A 22,904-nucleotide genomic window follows, 5' to 3' on the forward strand; every position below is an offset into this window, starting at 1 on the left:
GAGATCGTGAACGGTCACGACCGGACCTGGTAAAAGTCCATGACGCTTGATTCTCCACTCTTCTTGAATGGTGACGTCGGTTGGAACGAGCCGAAGTCCGTGGGGATCGGCTATGTTCCCGGCTTCGATGATCCATAGAAGTTCTGCTATGTGATTTAGACGACATCAACTTCCGAGTCAAAACTGGTATGTCCCCTTGGATCGGCTTTGAACCCGTGTCACCCGTAGGTGCGGAGGCTATCGACACCGTAACTTGAGCCGTAGCCGTAGCCGATACAGAAATCATAGCGTTAGCAGAAACCGTAGTCGCTGGATCGGTACCCATAGTGGCCGCCATCGATGCAATGGTGTCTTGTAACACACTAGGCAGCAAAGTCTTCAAACCTTCAGCAACAGACTCGAAGATAGACGATTGTGGAGGAGCTAAGTGGAAACCGTATCAACTTTCTTGGTCCGCTGGGCAAGGACCTTGAGGTATGCCGTATCTCTGTCGGCCACAAGGGTAAACACAGGAGATGGCGAGACGCTATGAATTTCTTATATTTGTTGCAAGACCTCATCACACGAGAAGAGCTGGTATCTGACATTTTTCAATGAACTGTAATGAAAAAGCAAATACATAAGTCTGTACAATTCCGTAAACAAGAAGCTGCCATTTTAAAAATGACGACAATAGCTGTTGACAGGCACATATGGAAAAATTAAAATTTTCACATAACACTTTAAAGAAAGGGATTACAACTGAAATAATTGTACAACAATAGAGCAACAACATTGTAGAATGTGTTACAAACATAATTGTCGCAATAAACCAAGTAATATAAATAGATGGCTCAGATTACGACGGAGAGAAAATAAGAACGTCCGAAACATAAGACACGAATGAAAAAGAAGGAAGTTATAGTCACGTGACCGGAACAGGAAGATGTGCGCAGTAGAAGAATGTTAAGTCATCCCATTGGCTTTTGGGATGTTCGAACCAGACTACTATCCTTAGGGGAATATGCACTAGTTTTGAAAACAGGTAATTTAAAAAGAAATATCTTTATATCTTTCTTTAACGTTCAGGGGCCTATTTCACAAAACATCATACGTTTACGTTTGCGACTAGCGGTTATATCTGTCATACATTTATAGGTTTTTGGCATCTATTTCACGCAGAAAATTACATCATTACAGAAGATTGAACATTTTAAGAACAAAAGAAAATGAAATGTGAATTTTAATTATAATCTGTATTTGTTGTACTATAATAGTAATAAATGTTGTGGTTTGGTCGTAGATTTACGTTTACGTGCAAAACTAGGCTTATGATGTTGTGTGAAATTGGTCCCAGATTTGTGTTTTGCGGTTGTGTCGTTAAAAAGTGTTTGTGTGTTGTTTGTTTTCATTCGTTTGACGATCAGTTCAGTTGTTCGTTCTTTATTTATTTTGTTCGTTCATTCATTTGTTTGTTTGTCCGTTCGTTCATTCATTCATTCATTCATTCATTCACCAGGCACGGCGGAAGCAAGTCGACATTGGGGGGGGGGGGGGGGGGGGGGGGGGGTGGGGCGGGGGCTGACTGAGATCGAGGTTGCAAAGCAAAGTTTCTAGGGGGTTCGGGGGGTATGTTCCTCCTAAAAAGTTTGAAAACTAGATGTCCTGAAATGCAATTTCCTGCATTCTACAAGTAACATTCATCTCTGCCTTAATATTTACTCCCAATAATATTTTTGATTCAAAATTATTTGGAAGGCTAGAGCCCTACAGCTCCTTGCTCTGCCGTGCCTGTTCAGATTTTAACGTGTGCTATTGAAACTTACTTTGCCCACATAAGTTGATCCTGTAAAAGATATCTTCTTGACCAATGGATGTTCACAGAGAACTTTTCCAATCTGTGCAGCGTTTTCCCGGCAGCTTGTCACCACGTTAATCACCCCTTTAGGGCAGCCAGCCTTCTCGGCAAGCTGTAATGAGAGACATTCAGTGCAATACGGATTTGGAAGGAAGGAAGGAATGTTTTATTTAGGTCCGCACGCAAGATTTTTAATGTGTGTATTTGTGTGTGCGTGTCGTGGTGGTGGTGGTGGTGGTGGTGGTGGTGGGGGATGCGAATTCCTCGCGATGGGACCAACAATGGCTACTCCCAAAACAACAACAACAACACCTTTACGTTACATATCTAAATTTGATCGAAAAAATTTACCTTTGGTAATTTGGGGGTGGATACGTACGCACCCGCCAACACACTCAACACATTTTAATAACAGTTATATGGCATCCGACATATGGTTAAGGACCACACAGATAATGAGAGAGGAAACCCGCTGATGCCACACAATGCATTAATCTTTCCAATTAGCAGCAAGGGATCTTTTATATGCAGCATCTCAAAGACAGAATAGCACATACCACAGCACTTTCTTACACCAGATATTGAAAAATGGGCCCACCGAAGGGGATTGAACCAAGACCGATGGCGCATCAAGAGAGCACCTTACCACTGAACTATATATGACTCGGAGTTGAGTATATTATAACTATATTAAACAAGGAAAGAAAAGCTAACCATTGGTTTCTATTGTTTAAAGAAAGCAACATTTGCTTGATTAGGCTTCTTACTATCCTGACAGAAGAAAAAGGCATGAACTATTAAATTTGACAACAAAGGGATCTTTTATGTGCACTTTCCCACAGACATGAAAGCACATACCACGACCTTTGACCAATTGTGGTGCACTGGCTGGAACGAGAAAACACCCCAATCAACTGAATGGATCCATCGAGGTGGTTCGATCCTATGACGCAAACACCTCAAACGAGCACTCAACCGACTAAGCTAAATCCTGCCCCATGTAGAACTGAGTAAGGCTTGAAACAAATTGTGTTTTAGGGACAATGCTGAAAAAAAATTAGGTATGGTACTTTAGCGTTTTTGACTTTTTTCAGTATATTCAATTCTTTGGGTCCAGATAAAATGTTATGTACCGGTATATACTCTTTTCACCCACGTTAAAGGCATACTGTCACGGATTTAAGGACCTTATTGCACTAAAAATGGATAATAAATAAAAATTACATTAATTTTTGAAAACCAAATCTAGCTATCGTAGCACTTTAATTGAACCATGATGGAGTGAAATCCATGTCATTCCACTTGGTAATTTTGGTTTTTGAATTATGGACCAATGCCATAATTCAATTATTTTCACAAAATGTCATTAATAAGTGCAGTATGGTGGTTACGTAAATGTTTGATTAAAGTACATTTAGGGGGGAATCAAATATATTTTTATTCAGATAATACTTTGTTAGGCCATTTAATAAGTCAGTAGTCTGTGACAATAGGCCTTTAATAAAAAAATTAGAAAGAAAATAATGCATGAAAATTAAAAAAAAAAATTGGATTGTTTTTTTTTCTAGGCCTAATAAATGTGGACAGCATTTTATTTTTCAGGTTATATCCAGTTACAGTATAAATTGTTGCCGTGGGCACACACTTCATCCATATGGGATTCCTGACCAACACGGGACTTAATCGTTATCGGTGGATAACGATAGAGAGTTTTGTTTAGTGGATTTTCAAATTCCCACGGAGTTGTGAACTCAATCCTGGTTGGAGCTGGTGCTGACATGTGAACCCAGTACCTACCAGTCTTCAAGCTAAACGATTAACCACTGTGCCACTGCCGATGAAAAAAGAAGTTTGTTTTGTTTAACAACACCACAATAGCACATTGCTTTCTTAATCATCGGCTATTGAATGTCAAACATATGGTCATAGAGAGGAAACCCGCTACATTTTTCCATTAGTAGCAAGGGATCTTTTATATGCACCATCCCACAAACATGATAGCACATACCGCCGATTTTGATATACCAGTCGCGGTGCACTGGCTGGGACGATAAATAATTCAATGGGCCCGACGACGTGAATCGATCCTAGATCGACCGCACATCAGGCGTGCGCTTTAGCACTGGGCTACGTCCCGCCCCCATTGCCAGTGATGACATTACCTCACACAGCGCCAGGGCTGACAATGGTGTGTCTTCTGCCGGCTTCAGAACAACAGTACATCCAGCCGCCAACGCGGCACAAGCCTTTCTTGTAATCATTGCATGGGGGAAGTTCCACTGAGATAAAAGAAGAAGACATGCAGTTTAAACAGAAATTATTATTTGACCATGTACAACAGATTATAAGCACTAATTTGTCTCAATGTCATTCTTCAATATCAACGGACTACTCACTATATATGAGATACGCACGGAAAATGTAACAAACTGCATTTTAAAACCAAGAGTCTGCTATTGGACTGGTTTGTGTTACAAAGTATTAAAAAACAAAAAACCCATAGTAAGAGACTTGTATGAGTTTTTTTTAAAGGAAACTGATGACAATTGATATCAGTGACACAAGCTAATTAAAACTTTGTCTTCGAAAATTATGTTTTAATATTGTGAAAGGACATACGTTTATTAAAACTGTAATTATGTTTGTATTTTTCATTACTAAATGATGTTGTCGGGGCCCCAATAATTCTGAATAAAATGTATTATTAGTAGTAAATCTTAAAGCAAAGATGAATTTTACTTGTAGAATGCAGAACATTGCATTTCAGGACATCTAGTTTTCAAACATACCCACAACCCCCTAGATACTTTGCTTTGCGCCCTTGATCTCAGTCAGCTCCCCCACCCCAATGCCTTCTTGCTTCCGTCGTACCTGCATTATAATAATATAGCGAGGTAAGCTTTTACTCCATAGCATAAGACGGAATAAGCCTTACAGGTGTGATCATTCCACACACGCCGACTGGCTGCTTTAGGAGCAGGATTCTGTTTGATGACACAGATGATGGTATTATGTCTCCGTACACTCGTTTTGCCTCTTCGGCATTCCACTCGATGAAACCATTCCCATAAGCCACCTCACCTTTAGCAGCAGATAGTGGTTTTCCCTATAGTACATAAAAAAATGTTTGGTTTTTATTATTTTGTTTTTATTATTTAAGAATTCAGGATTCATTGTCAGTTATGATTAACTAGCATCCGTGATTTAATTCTATACTCATCCATGTATACTATTACAGGTATATACCATATGCGTGTGTTATAAACCAGAGACCATTTAATAAAACTAAACTTTAATAAAGACCAGACTGAAAAACTTTAAGCAAAGTCTCCGATTTCATACAAGTATCTTGGGCCTGTGATTATAAAAATCTGGCCTCAAATCTGTATACTATTTGTATGGCGTTGCCATGATGTTAAAGTCGCAAGATGTCATTACAGACTTGACACCAGTGCTGAAACAAATCCTCAAATTCGGGAAAAACGGTAGAGCTATTCGGGCAAAATCGACTAACCTAATACCTTTTTACCATGTATTTCCATGATTGTTCCCGCAATATTAGTTGTAATCCTAGGGAAATTGCGTAGTGATTTATTTGTAACCCTATATAGCTGTTTGGTAGTAAGGTTTTTATAAATAAACGTTGTTACTCAGATTCGGGCATTTTCGTTTAATTCGGGCAAAAACCAGCCTGCCTCCCTCTCCCCCTACAAAAATGGGAACCGTACGCCTGTGTGGAATAGAATATTCACTAAAACAACTTTGTTTTCAGAGTTGCCAAATCTTAAAAGTAAGTAACCTTGAAATATTTTTAGTCCTCAAACCATGGGGAAAATTTATACCACAAAACCTATTAGTACTCTGTATAACATCTTATTATAAAAAGTGTACTATGTACTTATTTTCACCTACAAGTACTGTGTAGGTACATTGTTGTATCATCTTACTAAACGTGTAACTGTAATTATTACTCATACATTTTCTTCTGTGATCAGCTTGGCGAGTTCATCTTTATGTTGACAAGAAAGATCGTAAAAGCGTCGTAGAATATCACTCCGCTCCTGTAATTTAAAATAATGAAAATTAACAGTTAATGAAATAAGATTAATAACAACTAAAGTTAAAGTTTGTTTTGTTTAACGACACTTCTAAAGCACATTGATTTATTAATCATTTGCTACATTAGTAGCAAGGGATCTTTTATATGCATCATCCCACAGACAGGATATCACATACCACAGCCTTTGATATACCAGTCGTGGTGCACTGGCTGGAACGAGAAATATCCCAATGTGCCGACCGACGGGGATCAATTCTAAACCGACCGCGCATTATGCGAGCACTTTACCATTGGGCTACGTCCCACCCCCTCGCTGCTAACAAATAACAAAAAACGTCGTTCCCACCTTTGCTGTTGTTTCTTTCCACGACGCTACGTCCCACCCCCTCGCTGCTAACAAATAACAAAAAACGTCGTTCCCACCTTTGCTGTTGTTTCTTTCCACGACGCTACGTCACACCCCCTCGCTGATAACAAATAACAAAAAACGTCGTTCCCACCTTTGCTGTGGTTTCTTTCCACGACGCTACGTCACACCCCCTCGCTGATAACAAATAACAAAAAACGTCGTTCCCACCTTTGCTGTGGTTTCTTTCCACGACGCTACGTCACACCCCCTCGCTGATAACAAATAACAAAAAACGTCGTTCCCACCTTTGCTGTTGTTTCTTTCCACGACGCTACGTCACACCCCCTCGCTGATAACAAATAACAAAAAACGTCGTTCCCACCTTTGCTGTTGTTTCTTTCCACGACGCTACGTCCCGCCCCTCGCTGCTAACAAGTAAAAAAACCCTTTCTTCCCACCTTTGCTGTGGTTTCTTTCCACGACTGAAAAGCCTGGTACGCCTTCTTCACAGCCACGTCAGCATCATCAGCATTCATATCAGGAACAACACCTACAACACTTCCAGTTGATGGGTTTAACACTGGAAAACAAAAACAGAGAACAAATGAAAACAATTGTTTAAAATAAAGCTAACAACACCATGGTAGGGTGCCATATTTCTATTTTATTTACTGCAAGATAGGGTAAAATTATCACATATATTCTGCAAACTTTCAAAATCTTTAAACATACAGACATTGACACGGGGGCAGATCCAGAAAATATTCGACCCCAAGGAAAATCTGCACTGCACCTACAGCATCATTGGTTTGAACTACTGGGGTCCCTGTCAAAGCTGTCGAAGCAGACAAATAAAATACAATGTCAATGCAATAGTCAGAATTGTGTACATAGGCGTACGGACTCGCATTTTTGTAAGATGGCAGGTTGGGTTTTGCTCAAATGTTTTAAAAACTAAAATGTCCGTATCTGGATATAACATTTATTCCTATTATCATTACTACTAAACAGCTCTATAGGGTTGCAAACGAATCACTTCGCATTTGTACATGGATTACAACTAATTTTGAGGGTAGAATGATGAAAGTACATGATAGAAAGGTCTCAGGTTAGGACATTTTTCCCGAATATTTCTAACATGTTTGTCCGAATTTGAGGTGCTGCTTCAGCACTAAGGGGGCAGTTGCACCTCACCCCCATGTCTCGTGCGTTTATGATTGTTGTTTTTATTAAATAGATCAAAATGCATATGTATGAATATGAAAATAGAAGCTTTTTAGATAATAACTGTTAACTCATGTATTATCCTCTATATAATGTATGCTTCATTACCTTCGAATGTCTTGCCTGATATGGCCGACACCCACTGCCCATCAACATACGCCTTGTCGTGTATCAGGCTGCTTACTCCTCTTGAAGCCATTTTCCAACTTGTCACTAGAAGTAGTCTCCCTTTATCAAAGTGAGGTAAACCTAAATTCAGTAGGACCATATGTACTAGTTACAGCAAGGCTCCTCCACAAGTAGTGGGTAATCGGAGTAGGCTAAAATTACAAAGGTATACATCAATTCAATTTACATTTTAAATACTTTAAAATCAAAGTTTGTTTTGTTTAACGACACCACTAGAACACATTGATTAATTAATCATCGGCTATTGGATGTCAAACATTTGGTTATTCTGACTCGTAGTCATCAGAGGAAACCCGCTAATGCAGCAAGGGATCTTTGTATTATGCACTTTCCCATAGACAGGAGAGAACATACCACGGTCTTTGACCAGTTGTGGTGCACTGGATGGAACTAGAAAAAAACCAATCACTTGAATGGATCCACTGAAGTGATTCGATCCTGCGACGTAAGCACCTCATGCGATACCTCCCGCCCCCATCTTTAAAATCACTCACTCCCTCCCTCCCTCCCTCACTCACTCACTCACCTACCCATCCACTCACTCATCTACCCATCCACTCACTCATCTACCCATCCACTCCCTCACCAACCCACCCACTCCCTCACCCATTTACTCACTCATCTACCCATCCACTCACTCACTCATCCACCCACCCACTTACTCACTCAACGAACCAATCAATCAGTCATCACGGTATGGAAATTTATAGTATACATTATAAGATATGAAGAGTTCAATTCCAAAATGCAATATATCCATTGATGTCATTTTGAGAAAAACTTTACTTTGCTGCAATATGATGTAGCATATATCACAAGCAGCACTGTTTAAAGATTCTAGTCAGGGGCGGCGTAGCACTTTTTTGTGGGTTATATTTGTAGTATCTGTGAAAAATTTCTTCACAGGTGAATTTGAAACGAGAGTTTGGCAACCTCAAGCCGTACCACTATGTTTTAGATTGCCGCCCCTGCTATTCAGTAAACATAGATTGTGTTTTGACAAGCTTTATGTCATATTGTTGAGGTGTACTAACAGGGTTTTATCCAGGATATTCCCCCAGGGTCCCACGTCTGATGGGATTGGATTGGGAAATATTTTTGTCGTCCCCCCCCCCCCCCCCCCCCGATTTTTGCCCCAATTAAACAAAAGTGCCCGAATCTAAATTACAACGTATAGGGTTGCAAATGAATCGCCGCACATTTTTACATGTGTTACAGCTAATGTGTTTGGAATACAATGTAAAATAATAATAATGTTATTGTAATTACTTACCTTTGTTGTCAACGAATGTAATATTCCTACCATGAAGTGAATATTTGTAAATTTTTTAACACCATCGAAATCCGTCCCATGTGAACGTGACAAACGCGGAATGTATGGAAGACCTCATCCGTCATAACATTGAGGGCAACAAGAACACAACAGCTTGTCAATGAAGCAAATGTAAATGAATTATGAGTATATCTACACGTTTTTGATGAACATTGGTTGTCGACCAGCAGCACTGTTTAGAGTTTGTTTTAGAATATTTTTTTTAGATGCTTTGTAAACAGTCATGCCACTCTTAACGGCTTCAAGTAGTCAAACATTTTTCATGAATATAGGAAAATGGTTTTCTTGTGCTAACAAATTTTATAGATGGCTGAACAAAGAAGGAAAATCGACTAATGTTGTTTCTCAATGACAATTATTGATCTGACATAAACAACCTTCCATACACCCCCCCCCCCCCCCCCCCCCCCTTAAGAATGTTAGTCATGTGACTTTTAACTAAATATAGACATAACTAATTTACACGACAGTCATTAGCGATCTGTCAAGTCTAGTCTCTTCGTTTATACAGGTTTTAATATATTATAAACTTTGGATATGGTTTCTGTATGCAATAATAGAATTATCGCTACTGTACAAGGGACGAACACACTTTAGAAACTTTTTCCACCCTCATTTTCTATTTTGATAGACCGAGGCTTGGTTAGTTGATACATATACAGTAGAATTAAAGTCCGTGCTTGCGCAATCTGATTAAAATTAGCTCTGCTGGGTCTAGCCAGTAGATCTAACAACATTGCGTGGACTCCTATGTCCAGGTGACATTTCATATATAAATAACAATTTAAATATCGACCAATTACAATTCGCCTTTTATAGCGTTATTCGAGAGCATACAAATTATAAAAATATCAGGCGAGACTATGCAATAGGCGAACTTGTTGGTCTATTTCAACATTGAAAAAACAGGGGGAAAAGTGCAGTAATAAACTTTGGATTGTATACTAGTATAAACTGATTTTATGGCTATACCATCACGGTTTATTTTTTCGTCTTGAAACGAATTTTATATAAAATTTTATATTGCAATTAGTTTCCGGCATACTTCGTAATTCACCCGAATTATTTCGTATACCCTCGGCATAATCCCGAATGTTTTCAAATTCTTTTCAAATCACTGGCATGATTTTGCAAGTAAGGTTTTGATTGGTCGAATGAAAGGTCACCTGGACATGAACTCAAACGGGCTGATGTTAGATCCACATGTAATAGTGGAGCTAATTTTAATCAGATTGGTGCTTGCGCAGTGTGATTAGAAAGAGTGCGGAAGTAAAATGGGACGGAATTCGATGGGGGACGGAATTCGATAGTCTAGATACTTATTAATATATTTTGCTTTGTCAGTCCTGCCGGTGACAGACAATAGATTATTACTGTGCATAGTTCTACACTACTTTTATCCCCTGTCAGGAGCGGATCCAGTGGGAGGGTGCTGGAAGTGCGCATTTTAATGGTATTTAGACATTTCCCCTTAAGTTACGAAAATTGCCGAACAAGTTACAATAAAAGCTACGTGACGTCAACAATGCTTTGTCGTTTTAATATGCTTATAGATGTCAAAGCGATACTAAGGTCTCACTACACAGATCACTTCCGGGTGAGAGTTCATTCATCACGGGTCCACTATAGTTCCTAATTTGGACACATGTTATGGTTCACATATTCACTTCTAGGAAATGGTGAAGAATTAAAACAATATGTATATTTAATAGTAAGCCTTCTGGCTTTATTTTGCCCATGTTATTTTGTAATATTGTGCATCGACCTTTTGGGACATGGGTATATAGCGCAAGTGACAGCCGGAGTGAATCGGTTAATGAACCACCTGTTCGGACCGGTACTACAGCCAGATGCGGTCATATAACAAACAACTGAGACGGAAATGTTCTCAATTTTGGAGTGACAATAAATGCTTATATAATGTATGTTTGCAATGGTGTATGTTGTTAGTGCCAACGAGAACCCGTTCTATGGGCAATCTTCGCTTGAAGTTGGGCAGTTTAACATGGGTTTGACTGGCAGATGACATCTGTGTAGTGAAACCTAAGCACATTCGTCTGAATATAGTTTAACTTAAGAAATGTACGAACAGATCGCTGTTTGACATTTATAATCATATTTATGTTAAATGTATATAAATATAAAATATCCGTGCGTGGATCTTACTACCTAAATTAATGATGACATCTAACTACTGTGCTGTTCTGTTTTGTTCCAATAGTTCCTACACATTTCGAGTGGATAGATCAATAGCGGTAAGTGATTGTTTGTTTGTTTGTTTGTTTAATTGTTTCTTTATCCGGTACATATAAAAGATATTCGGTAAAAAAGTATGATTGGCGGGAATTGCCCCAATACCCCCCACCACCCCACCCCCTACGACAAAATTAATACAAGAAATGTTTGCTAGGTTAATTCAATTCAGTTTCAGTTCACTTTATTGCATCATTTTAGCATAAGAACTGCAATCGTCGATCCAAGAAAGGGGTGTTGTAGGGGCACAACCTCCCTACGAAAATTCCAGTGTTTAGTAGACAGTGGCGTATTAAATGTCGGCCTGAGATCAAACCCCGTCGGTGGGCCGATTGAAGGTATTTGTCGTTCCAGCCAGTGCACCACGACTAGTATATCAAAGGCCGTGGTATGTACTCTCCTGTCTGTAAGGTGGTGCATATAAAATAGCCCTTGCTACTAATGGAAAAGAGATCGTTGAGACTGTGTAGCTTGAAGACGAGCCGGAAAGAAATGTTCATTTTGAATCCTGTACGCTTGATAGTTGGGCAAGAAAGGCAAATCGTCATCATAAGAAATTCAGATCTGAAAACCCCAAAGACCTGCAATTCGATTTATGTATGATTGCCATATTTTGTCTTTAGACATTTTTGTAGAACAAATAAAACATACTTAACATAAATATGTATATCACATGTATATTAACACTGAATATTAACATTAGAATTGGGACATTTTGGGCTTCAACAGTTGTGTAATAATATTTCCTGGTTAGTGGTCGCCTTTGTTTATCAAACTAAAATATATATATAAATGTTCAATATAGATTGGGCAGCGCCTATCGCTGGTAGGAGCGGGGGGCGGCCGCCGCTAAGGCATTGTTAGATTGGTGCGAAGACGGGCCGCCTGCCGCCATGCTGAACGTTTTTGGTGCTGCTCTTTTCCTTCCGATGGTTGCTCTTGGGCGTGTCAGTACTGCTCTTGCGTGTGCGTGCGTGTGTATGTAAGTCACTGTATGTATGTTTTAACTAAATATTCGTATTATTCTTGGTTTTACAAAAAAACTACAAAAAACAACAACACACACACACACACGCGCGCGCGCGCACACACACACACACACACACACACACACACACACACTCACTCTGATGTAGGTATAACTAGTTTCTGTATGTATTTGTTTTTATTGGCAACATTTACGCTTAACATTGACCAATCTGAAGATACAAACGTTGCAATAAAGATAGCTTTTTTTAATTGTGTTTAATTGTATAAATGAACTGAAAACCAGCGGATTACCCTTCAAACCGTCCAATTATAAAAACAAAAAACAAATCATAACAAGAAATACAGATTGAAAAAACACCATGCGGCATCTGCTTTCAAAAGAGAATGGGATCAGACAGAACAAACTGCATTTACGGTTTGTTTACAGGTACGACTGGTATATCAAATGCCTTTGGTATGTGCTATCCTGTCTGTGGGATGGCGCATACATACATACATACATACATACATACAGCTGAGTTAAGAGCATACTTTTTTTTATGGATGCCTCAATAGCTCAAAAGGTATCGTGGCAAGTCTGCAAAGTTGCGGGCGATTCGGTGCCATAGGTTCGAGTCCCAACGAGGGCACGGGACAATTTGTGAAGCCAGAAAGGATTTAATTATCCCCTGCGCCAGTGCGTTAATATCAATGTATGTAACAGTCAACCTCGACATACATACAATATATAGATATTCATACACCAATACATATTAGCCAGTGCCAGGTCTGCCCAATGTTTCATGCACATAAGCGGGATCGACCGCGTAACTTGTAGACCCCATGCATATAGTTGAGTTAAAGAGCATCCTTTTTATGGATGCCTCAATAGGTCATAAGGTATCGTGGCAAGTCTGCAAAGTTGCGGGCGATTCGGAGCCATAGGTTCGAGTCCCAGCAACGGCACGGGGCAATTTGTGAGGCCAGAAAGGATTTAATTATCCCCTGGGCCAGTGCGTTAATATCTATGTATGTAACAGTCAACCTCGACATACATACAATATATAGATATTCATACATCAATACATACATACATCAATACATCAATACATACATATATACTTACATACATACATGTATATGTACTGTTACTCGTATATTTTTCTGATTCAACATACTAGTCAGCAGATGGGACATTTTGGGCCGACTTGGCACATAATTTTTAGAACTGGGACATTGTGGACTTCAACAGTTGTGTAATGACATATGCTGGCGTATGCGTGCGTGTTTGCGTGCGTGTGTATGTTTGTCACTGTATGTAAATATTCGTATTATTCTTGGTTTTACAAAAAAAAAAGTAAATTAAAACTTGTTTTAATGGCTTTTATACAGGTACGATTTTGTTACAATTTAATAATTTGCCAGAAGGGAACTATTTCCACAAAAGAATGTTCCTGGTTATTGCGCAAGGGGACATGGGGTTGTGAGGTGAAAAGCCCCTAAGTCGCATTAATCCTGCTGGTACCATTCTGTTGAAAAGCCAAGCTACACGAGGTACGTAGCTATTTATCAAACCATTCTTATTTTTGATTCTGTGTCTAGACATAATTAAAATTATATCTGATGTAGTGGAGCTAGGTCACAGTTTCGTTGTGAGATTAAAGGACAGTTTAAGGGATGGTTGGTTTAACCTTGGCCTCGATCTTTCGCATTTGCAAATTCACTGTGTCGGGAAAAGAGGTGGACGAATTCAACACATTATTTCACGTGAATTCTCAACACAAATCTCAGATATTAGACCTTCGACTGTATTACTACAAATCGGGGGTAATGATTTAGATCATGTGAACTGTGACTTTGTATTTCCACGTTTGGCAAATAATGTACATTTGGTGATCCAATGTTTGGCCGAAGGCCTTGACATTAAACAAATAGGAATTATGCAATTGCTACACAGGGAAAAAACGAGGATAGTGCAGGTGGGAAAATATAACTCTGCCGTCGATAAAATTAACTGTCAGCTAAAAGAACTATGTGCTTCCTCAAATAATAGTTTTTACTGGCGATATAAGGGGCTAAAAGGTGCGTTGACAGAATGCCTGAATGCTGACGGGATTCACTTAAACAGAGCCGGCATGCGAAAGTACATTTATTCTGTAAGAGGTGCCCCTGCGCGTGCTGTAACCTCACCGTGGTGCAGGGGTGTAACATTCTCTTTGAGAATGGCCAATACAGCACAAATCCCCTTCGAGATACAATTAAAATTTTGAATAAAAGTCAGTATCTATCGGTGATATTTGTATTTTTGCACAGTTCTTTACACTGTGTTTTTATTTAAATCTTGAATTTGTATATTGACGTTGATCATCACTTTATGTGTTTGCATTACCATAGTTTGACACCCAATAGCCGATGTATTTTTCGTGCTGGGGTGTCGTTAAACATTCATTCATTCATTCATTCATTCATTCTGTAAGAGGTGCTGCAATGTTCGGCTCCCGATTGGTCAACGATTTAGCAGTACTATAAATAGCCCCAGAACTTGGGACCTGGTGGAAATAAAAGTAGGAGTAGTTCTTGTACTCTGGACTAAGGTAGGCCATTTTGTATTTATTAGTTAGCATTTTCCATTGAAGTTTTGTGTTATTACTTTCAGATTTTAATTGTAATTCTCTGTATTTAGCGAGTACTTATTTTTAGTGGTATGCTATCTATATTACTTAGCCTACCCCATTAGCTACTATAACTCTTCTATCATTACTATTTACCTATTTCTGTTTAAAACCCAAACTAGAAAATAGAAGCCACTACCACCCGCCCCAATGTTAGCCCACAAAACCCCGAGAGACTGCACGAAAATGAAATTAGAATAGCGATAGAAACCTCTGACAATGACTTAGCGACGGACTCCCCTAGGTCCCCCACCCCCACCCTCCCCAAAAACTAGGACCGAGATAATCGTACCACGGGCAGCCGACGCGGAGGCTCTCTCTCTCCCCCCCGTAAGAAAGAATACAACATTGGACGTTAACATTGACGAGAACGTGAAATTCGTTCCAACCACACCCAAACCTAGTATTTATAACCAGGCCATCAGACTGGCTCACAACTCTGTTAGGAAGGGAGATTCCAACACCCCAGGAGTTCCTCCAAACGGAAGGGATCCCCCAACCTCAGAGTTGAGATTAGTTCAGACGATGAGACTGACGTAGATGTAGGTGTGGAAGAAGTCCACCCAGTGGTGGAGCTAAGAAACAGATACCAAGCCTTAGCTAAAAAAAAACTTATCAACACAGGGCCCTAAAAAGAGCTAGGAGATCAGTTAAACCCGGCCCCTCGCCTATTGCTGAAAAAATCTCAGGGATCAGAAAAGTGCTTTTTAACCAGTCTAATCCTTTACCAATACATTTACTGGCAACGAGCAGTAGCTGCCATTCAGGAAGAAAAGACACAAAACAATGTAACAGAGATTATATTCCACACACGTCTAGCCAGCGAAGAGACGTTCGTTCATCAAAGGCAATAAGGATGCCCTAGTTAATTTGGACGTCCTGTTTGAATTCAACTCAGAGCCCAACTCGGATGACACATCCACGGTAAGATAGGTTAACAGTGTCAATCACCCCCCCCCCCCCCCCCCCCCCCCCCAGGTACTAAACCGACCTTCGCCAACGCAGTTTCAACGCCCTAAATGTGGTAGGGAAATACATGAAAAAATTAGTAAGGCACTCAAAACACCCAAGAAAGGTTGTCAGCGGAAAATCAAGTTCGATGAATGTAGAGACCAGGCTACCCAGGCTGACTTGGCAGAGATAACTAAGCCCGCCATAACAGTTCTGGTAGACTGCTCCTTAGCTTAGCTTAGTAACTGGTTTAACGTGTCCATATACCACTAGGGTTTCGAACACGCCTATCCCGAGTCCGGCCTCCGATAGGATCGATGGTCTGACTCGGGACAGGGATAACCTAACAAATAGTGTCCATTTTGAAATTTTGAATATTAACGCCAAAAGTATAAAAAGGGGAAAATTGGGGTTAATAAGTTTTGGCTGCGCCCTTAAAGAAAAATATTAACATTCCTAACCTATATAAATTATTAATATAATATAATTTCGGCGCAAATTTAGATGGGCTGGTCTAAAATTAATAATAATTATTAAACAATATTCATTAAGCCCATGGGAGGTTAAGAGGAAAGGGGCTGCCAAACATATTTTAAACACTAGTGTGACCAGGTGATGGTCGGGAGGGAGGGGAGTCCGGCCCTACACAAAAACTAAGGCTAAACTGCCTACGCCTAGGGCCCCAAAAGAGTGCCCGGCGTCCCATTCCTCCACCCCCCACCCCCACCGTGTTCAACCGCAGTTCAGTCCAATCCTGGCAGCCTAGTGGTTGTTTACCTTAGGTAAGATGATGATGATAACTAGTTTAACGTACCCATATACCACTAGGGTTTCGAACACGCCCATCCCGAGTCCGACCTCCGATAAGATCGGTGGCCTGACTCGGGATGGGGGGGGGGGGGGGGGGTAGAGTTGAAAATGGGCAGAATTTTGAAAATAGCAATTAGTAAAAAAGTTAATAGAATAAATAAAAAAAAGGGAAAAAAGTTACAAGCCAAAAAGTAAAAAGAATTGACTGTTCGGCCGAATATTTATACAATTTGAAGCATTTTAGAAGGACCGTCCAAAATTAAATAAGAGAAAGAAGAGAGGATCGGACTATATAATAATAGTAATTTTGACATAAAGTTTTGAACGCAGATCTAAAAGTTTAAAGTCCGATCAATATGTCCACGTGAGTGGCCTCGTTAAGGACGTTTGGGTGCACAGCTTATAGGGACGAGATGGGTTGCATCCCGTCAAGAAAACCAGTAGATTGACAGTCGATAGACGTTGAAGGTGTAGTGCTGTGCTGAAATACAGATCTTGAGAAGCTGGATCCGTCTGAATGAGAGACAGTATCAGACTAGGGTATAGTCCAGCCGTCATGGGTTGGTATAGTGGTGCGGACGGGCCCGACTCCGGAGAATACGAGATGATATCACTATAAAGCAAAGTAAAGTCTAGAAAAAGAGTAGTAGGGGCCGACCCCGCTTCCTATTTCTTCTTAGAGTGGGGTGGTCAATCTTCCAGTATTGCTAGGACAGGCTCGGACATGTAGAGACTAAACGCGCACAACCGTGGCGTTCTGCAGAATGGCCGTCATACGAGTCACGAAAAAAACAAGTCGACATAATCAGCCGGAGAAATGACGTGGAGGCAAGGAGTCTCGCTGAAAAAGAATCCAACCTGGTGGTGCAGGCTGTCGAAAGGAGAAGCATTCCAGCTTTCAATCAGTTCCAATGGCCGCATACATCCCAGTAGAAAACTTCATTTCTGTCAAAAACAACGAAATGAAGGATCCCCAAGTCGAGCACACGAAAGCACGTGCAGTGTGCACGAGCGAAACAAACACGTCTTACCGCGTCCAGACTGGGTATGTCAGCAGTAACCGCGGCAGACCACATCGAAGACACGACGTCCGCTGTGTGTCAAAGCACTACTGCCAAATTTCATTTCAACTTATTTTCGTGCTTATATCCAATGAAGGTTCAAGCACGCTGTTCTGGGCACACACACCTCAGCTATCTGGGTTGTCTGTCCAGGACAGTGGGTTAGTTGTTAGTTGGTTAGTGGTTAGTGAGAAATTAGAGGTTGTGGCCTTACACCTACCCACTGAGCACTTAAGAACTCGCTCTTGGTTGGAGCCGGTACCGGGCTGCGAACCCTGTACCTACCAGCCTGTAGTCCGATGGCTTAACCACGACGCCACCGAGGCCGGTACTACTGCCAAAGTAACGATCGCCCTCGAAGCCACCAGGTCCGCCGTGAACGATAGTAAGGTAACAAAAACCACTCCAAGCAGGGTTGCCACCACGGTGACACATACCACACCCATCACCGTCACTCCCTTCCGTCCAGTAGGCAAAAGAAACAACAACAACAGCAACAAAAGGACAGACAGGAACCGTGATAATAAAAGTAAGGAACCAACAGCTAGCAACTTTCTTAAAAACCAAACGGATACGCAAACTCCAACCAAAAAAGCTCAACACTTACCGGGAAAATGCAATGTTTTAGCTGATCATTTGTCTCGTTTGCAGGTCGACAAGTTCCACCAGCTAGCACCTCAAATGGAACACACACCAACACCCATCACCCCCCCCCCCCCCCATTGTTCCACATTTGACAGCTGCGTTGGAACTGTTTTGCAAGATGCCATTGCTCCGCAAACTAGGCAACTTTATAAAAGAGCTTTTACAGTTTTGCAACAGTTTATGCAAGACGTTTTTCATGTTCCTCATCAACTTCCTACTACTATTGACAGTTTGGCCTTTTTCATTACTTATATGTGTAATAAAGGTATGGCTGCTGCAACTATACATAGCTATGTGGCTGCTATAGGTTATGTGAACTGTTTGGCTGGGTTTACAAACCCATCCCACTGCTTTTTGATTAAGAAATTATTAACTTCGATTCAACGATCAAGTATTTCGCGGTCATACAGAAGGTTACCAATTACACCATTTATTTTGGGGAACTCTTAGTCGTTACCATTTACTGCCCCTTCTGTATACCAACAAATTATGCTGTAGAGTATGTACCTTCTGGCATGTCATGCATTCTTGCGAGTAAGTGAAATTACTCAAAATAAGTCTATGTCAAATGTTCTTCATCTCACAGATATTCAGTTTTTTTCAGAACGAGGCTGGCCAAACTGTACGTTTAGAATTGACATTTCGTTCATTTAAAGGAATCCAGCGGAAACCTTCAAATGCCAAAAATATTTTGAGTAGTAATAAATTATATAAAACTAATCTTGAAAAAGCTAATGCTTTAGGAGCAATCTTAAAAAAAAGATTCGGCCACTACTAATTTTTCAACAAATTTTCAAATTAGAAAAATTAAAATGGAAAGGGACAGTCCGGTTCCCCGGGAATCTCTATCCCGAGAAAATGAGGACAATTATAAGGCACCTTTTAATATACAGGAAATGCTCAACGCTTTTGGTAGTCGTAATGGCTCTGCTCCTGGGCCAGATAAATTTAGTTATTTATTTTTCAAAAATATGCCAACCAAAACCCTTGAGCTCTTCCTGGAATTATTTAATTTAATTTGGAATGAGGAACACCTTCCAAAAGAATGGAAACACGCATAAGTGTTTCCTCTTCCTAAACCTGGAAAGGATCCCTCTGGACCAAATAGTTATAGACCCATATCTTTAACATCCAATGTCTGTAAGACCATGGAGTGCATGGTAAACAATCGCCTTATCCACGTTCTGGAGATAAATAATTTATTGTCTGTCTTCCAGAGTGGTTTTAGGAAACACCACTCCACCACCGACCGTCTTATTCGTCTTCAATCCGAAATCAAAACAGCTTTTCGGAGTGAACACAAGGCGGGAGGGGTGTTCGTGGACATAGAAAAGGCATACGACATGGTCTGGAGGCGCGGGTTGTTAATCAAAACCTATCAGATGGGAGTCAGAGGAAGAATGTTTAGATTTATTGATCAGTTTTTGACAGATAGAACTTTCTCTGTTAATTTGAATGGTAATTATTCTCCCATCTTAACCTTGGAAAATGGCATATCCCAGGGCTCTGTGATAGCACCTACTTATTTCGGAATTTTTATTAATTTTTTTTCGTTATTCCCATTTGTATTGACATGATATCCACACACAGATATATACAGTGAATATGACAAAGAGATATTTAACTACATGAAAAATAAAGTAGTTAAAGATATATTTAGCTAGAAAAAAAAATATGTGACTCATAATCCAACATACATGTATGAAAAATCCAAAATGAGACCGAGGACATACTAAGTATCAAAAAGAAGAGAAAAGTTTTAAATAAATTGTGACAAATTGACCAAAAGTTGGTGAATTTATCATAATTGCACGCGGAAAAAGCTGTTGCTTTTGTCACATAATAGTATTCAGTCAACTCTTTTTAGATCCATTTTAAACTGGGTACATGTGCATTGAAATGACTTTTAAATATTAAGTGTTTTGTAACAAGTACGATGGCATTAACAGGATCATTATTTCTGGTTTTAAAACCAAAAATCACATTTTCTATATTAAATTTAATGTTGCTGCCCGTTTTTACATGAATCCAGTTCTGAATATCAATCCAAATTTAGTTGACTAAAGTGCATTTCCAAAATAAATGGATAATTGTACCAAGTTCTAAATTACAAAAATTACACTTCGGACAAGAAATATAACCAATTTTATATAAATACGTATTAAAGGGACACGCCCTAGTTGTTAACCATTACGCCGTTGTTTTTCGCTATTAAACCCATTTTCTCACAAATAAAATTGCACTTTACTTACATTTTATTATTTAGAATATACATTTCCATTCACCTGAAGTGTTTTTTGGTAATCCTGGTGTTGGTAATACCACAAAATGCATTTTTCGTATTTCTTAAAAACGCACGCGCGTCTGAGAAAGAAACCGTTGTGCAGACAAGGTCTAATCTATTTTTAGAGGGGATCTTCCCGTTTCAACGTCACAGGCGTTAGTATACCACGTGGCCGTTATCATTTTGGTTCGGTCTTACGATATCTGGAGAGGGGATACAACCTTGGTGTGTGTGTGTGTGTGGGGGGGGGGGGGGGGGGGGGTGTCACAAGCTATATAGTTACCTTTATTTAAATAGAGTAGGACAAAAAAACCTTACATTTTCGTCCTGGGAAGGGGAAGTGCCTCCCCACCTCTGGTTTCTACAGACTGTACTACTACTACTACCACTACCACTACCACTACCACTACCACTACCACTACCACTACCACTACCACTACCACTACCACTACCACCACTACTACTACTACTACTACTACCAACAATAATAAACGGTGCATCTAATTGCTAATAACAATAGGTTAGCCACTAGTACCCGGTGCCGAATAGCAAATGTAGGCTACTTGCGGTTTATAAACTGACGATCAAAAGAAAGTATACCAATTATTTTTATTATAAATAAACACAATACACGTTCATGGAAGGTTACTTAGGTTCCAGTATTGTTCATTATAATGCAATCAATGACGAATAGTAGCACATTGCTGCGTTTGGGCGATGCCGCACGTGCAAAATTAGTTTATTCATCAAATTTATACTGCACGAGAAACATGATACTCTTGCACCTAAGGGTGTAAAATTTAATAAAGTATTATAGTAATGTTTACTTCCTCTAACAGTTGTGTTTAACATTGTCATATTATATGGCAATATAGGAGACGGCAGCTTATTTTTCAGTTTAACTTTACACAATTTGAAATATTGTTTTACCGCATTACATCTTGATAAGTTAAAAAATTAGTATGGTATTAAAAGCCAACTTAAATTCATGATAAGTTAAAAATTTACCTCTATCGTGAAATAAATCATTAATAAATTTTATCCCTCCTTCAAACCAATCTGTAGAATATTGAATTTCCATTTATTTTTATGTCATTATTATTTGAAATATATTCTGATATTATCTTTTCAAACACGGAGTTTGATTTGCATTTTCTAAGATATGTTCCCCACGCCATTAATATTTCTTTCCAGAAATAATTATAAATATATTGACAGTGTTTTTCTATTCCCTCAAAGTCAAAAACCATTATATTACATAAAATGTATACTCATGAATAATCAATCCCTTCCATTTTGAATCGGTGTTAACTAATCTTTTAATCCAAGCAATTTTTTTGTGCTTTAATAAATTCTTCTATTAATGTAACTTTAATACCACCAAATTTCATATTTTTTGACATTTCGGTACGCTTAATTTTATCAGGTTTTCCATTCCATACGAAAGAAACAAATTGCCTCTGTAGTAGTTGAATATCGTCATCAGGTGGATTAGGAAGGGTTGAAAATAGCTGATTTAATTTTGGTAAAATAAGGCTCTTTAATATTATATTTCTCCCCAGTGGTGTTAAAGTTCTACTAGACAAAATTTTTAACAAATTCTTTATTGAATTTAATTTATTCTTATAGGAACGAGGGAAGGAAATCAAATGTTTGTGTCCAATCAAATTTCCATTCTTTACATCATTTGTATCTACTCCTCTTCTTAGAACCTATCCATATTAGCTTAGTTTTCTCCACGTTAACTTTAAGACCCGAAAATCTTGCATAAATCTCCAATGTATTTAGAACTGCATAGAGGCTTTTTTCTGTTCCATCTAAAATTACTGTTGTGTCATCTGCAAACTGAGTTAACAAAAATTCTATATTTATTTTGGTTTTTAACATCCTGTTAAGAATCTCACCACAAATGAAAAATATATATGGAGATATCGGATCCCCCAGACGGCAACCTCTTTCTAATTTAAAAAAAAGAATGAAGAAAACCCATTAACAAGAACAGTAGATTGACAATCTTTATGAAAAATAGAAATCCATTTTTGTATTGAAGGACCAAAACCAAAATATTTCAGAACATTAAAAATAAATCCCCAGTCTACAGAGTCAAATGCCTTTTCAAAATCAATTAACAATAATAAGCCAGGAATTTGTTGAATTTCTGTATACTCCATGATGTCATATGTCAACAAATTCATCGATTCTAACTTTAAAAAATATTTTGTCGGTTTCTCGCCTTTTCCCATCCATTTAGCTTTAGACCTTATAAA

General features: G+C 39.2%; 1 protein-coding gene across 3 annotated transcripts in view; it reads right to left on the minus strand.

Moving 5' to 3' along the window:
* Positions 1-22,904, minus strand: part of LOC121369119 (succinate-semialdehyde dehydrogenase, mitochondrial-like) — a 49,707-nt gene that overhangs the window by 22,334 nt on the left and 4,469 nt on the right. Inside the window, exons 1-7 of one of the 3 annotated variants that reach the window (XM_041493982.1) lie at positions 8,933-8,973; positions 7,579-7,719; positions 6,705-6,826; positions 5,815-5,898; positions 4,773-4,943; positions 4,000-4,116; positions 1,806-1,949 (exon numbers count right to left, since the gene is read on the minus strand). In XM_041493982.1, the coding sequence (XP_041349916.1) occupies positions 1,806-1,949; positions 4,000-4,116; positions 4,773-4,943; positions 5,815-5,898; positions 6,705-6,826; positions 7,579-7,669 (729 nt within the window). In that variant the 5' untranslated portion in view covers positions 7,670-7,719; positions 8,933-8,973. Of the gene's footprint in view, positions 1-1,805; positions 1,950-3,999; positions 4,117-4,772; positions 4,944-5,814; positions 5,899-6,704; positions 6,827-7,578; positions 7,791-8,932; positions 8,974-22,904 lie in introns of those variants that run through there. The other 2 variants (XM_041493980.1, XM_041493981.1) reach the window with 2 other exon arrangements.

The sequence above is a fragment of the Gigantopelta aegis genome, chromosome 3 (assembly GCF_016097555.1).
Source record: "Gigantopelta aegis isolate Gae_Host chromosome 3, Gae_host_genome, whole genome shotgun sequence".
Classification (NCBI taxonomy): domain Eukaryota; kingdom Metazoa; phylum Mollusca; class Gastropoda; order Neomphalida; family Peltospiridae; genus Gigantopelta; species Gigantopelta aegis.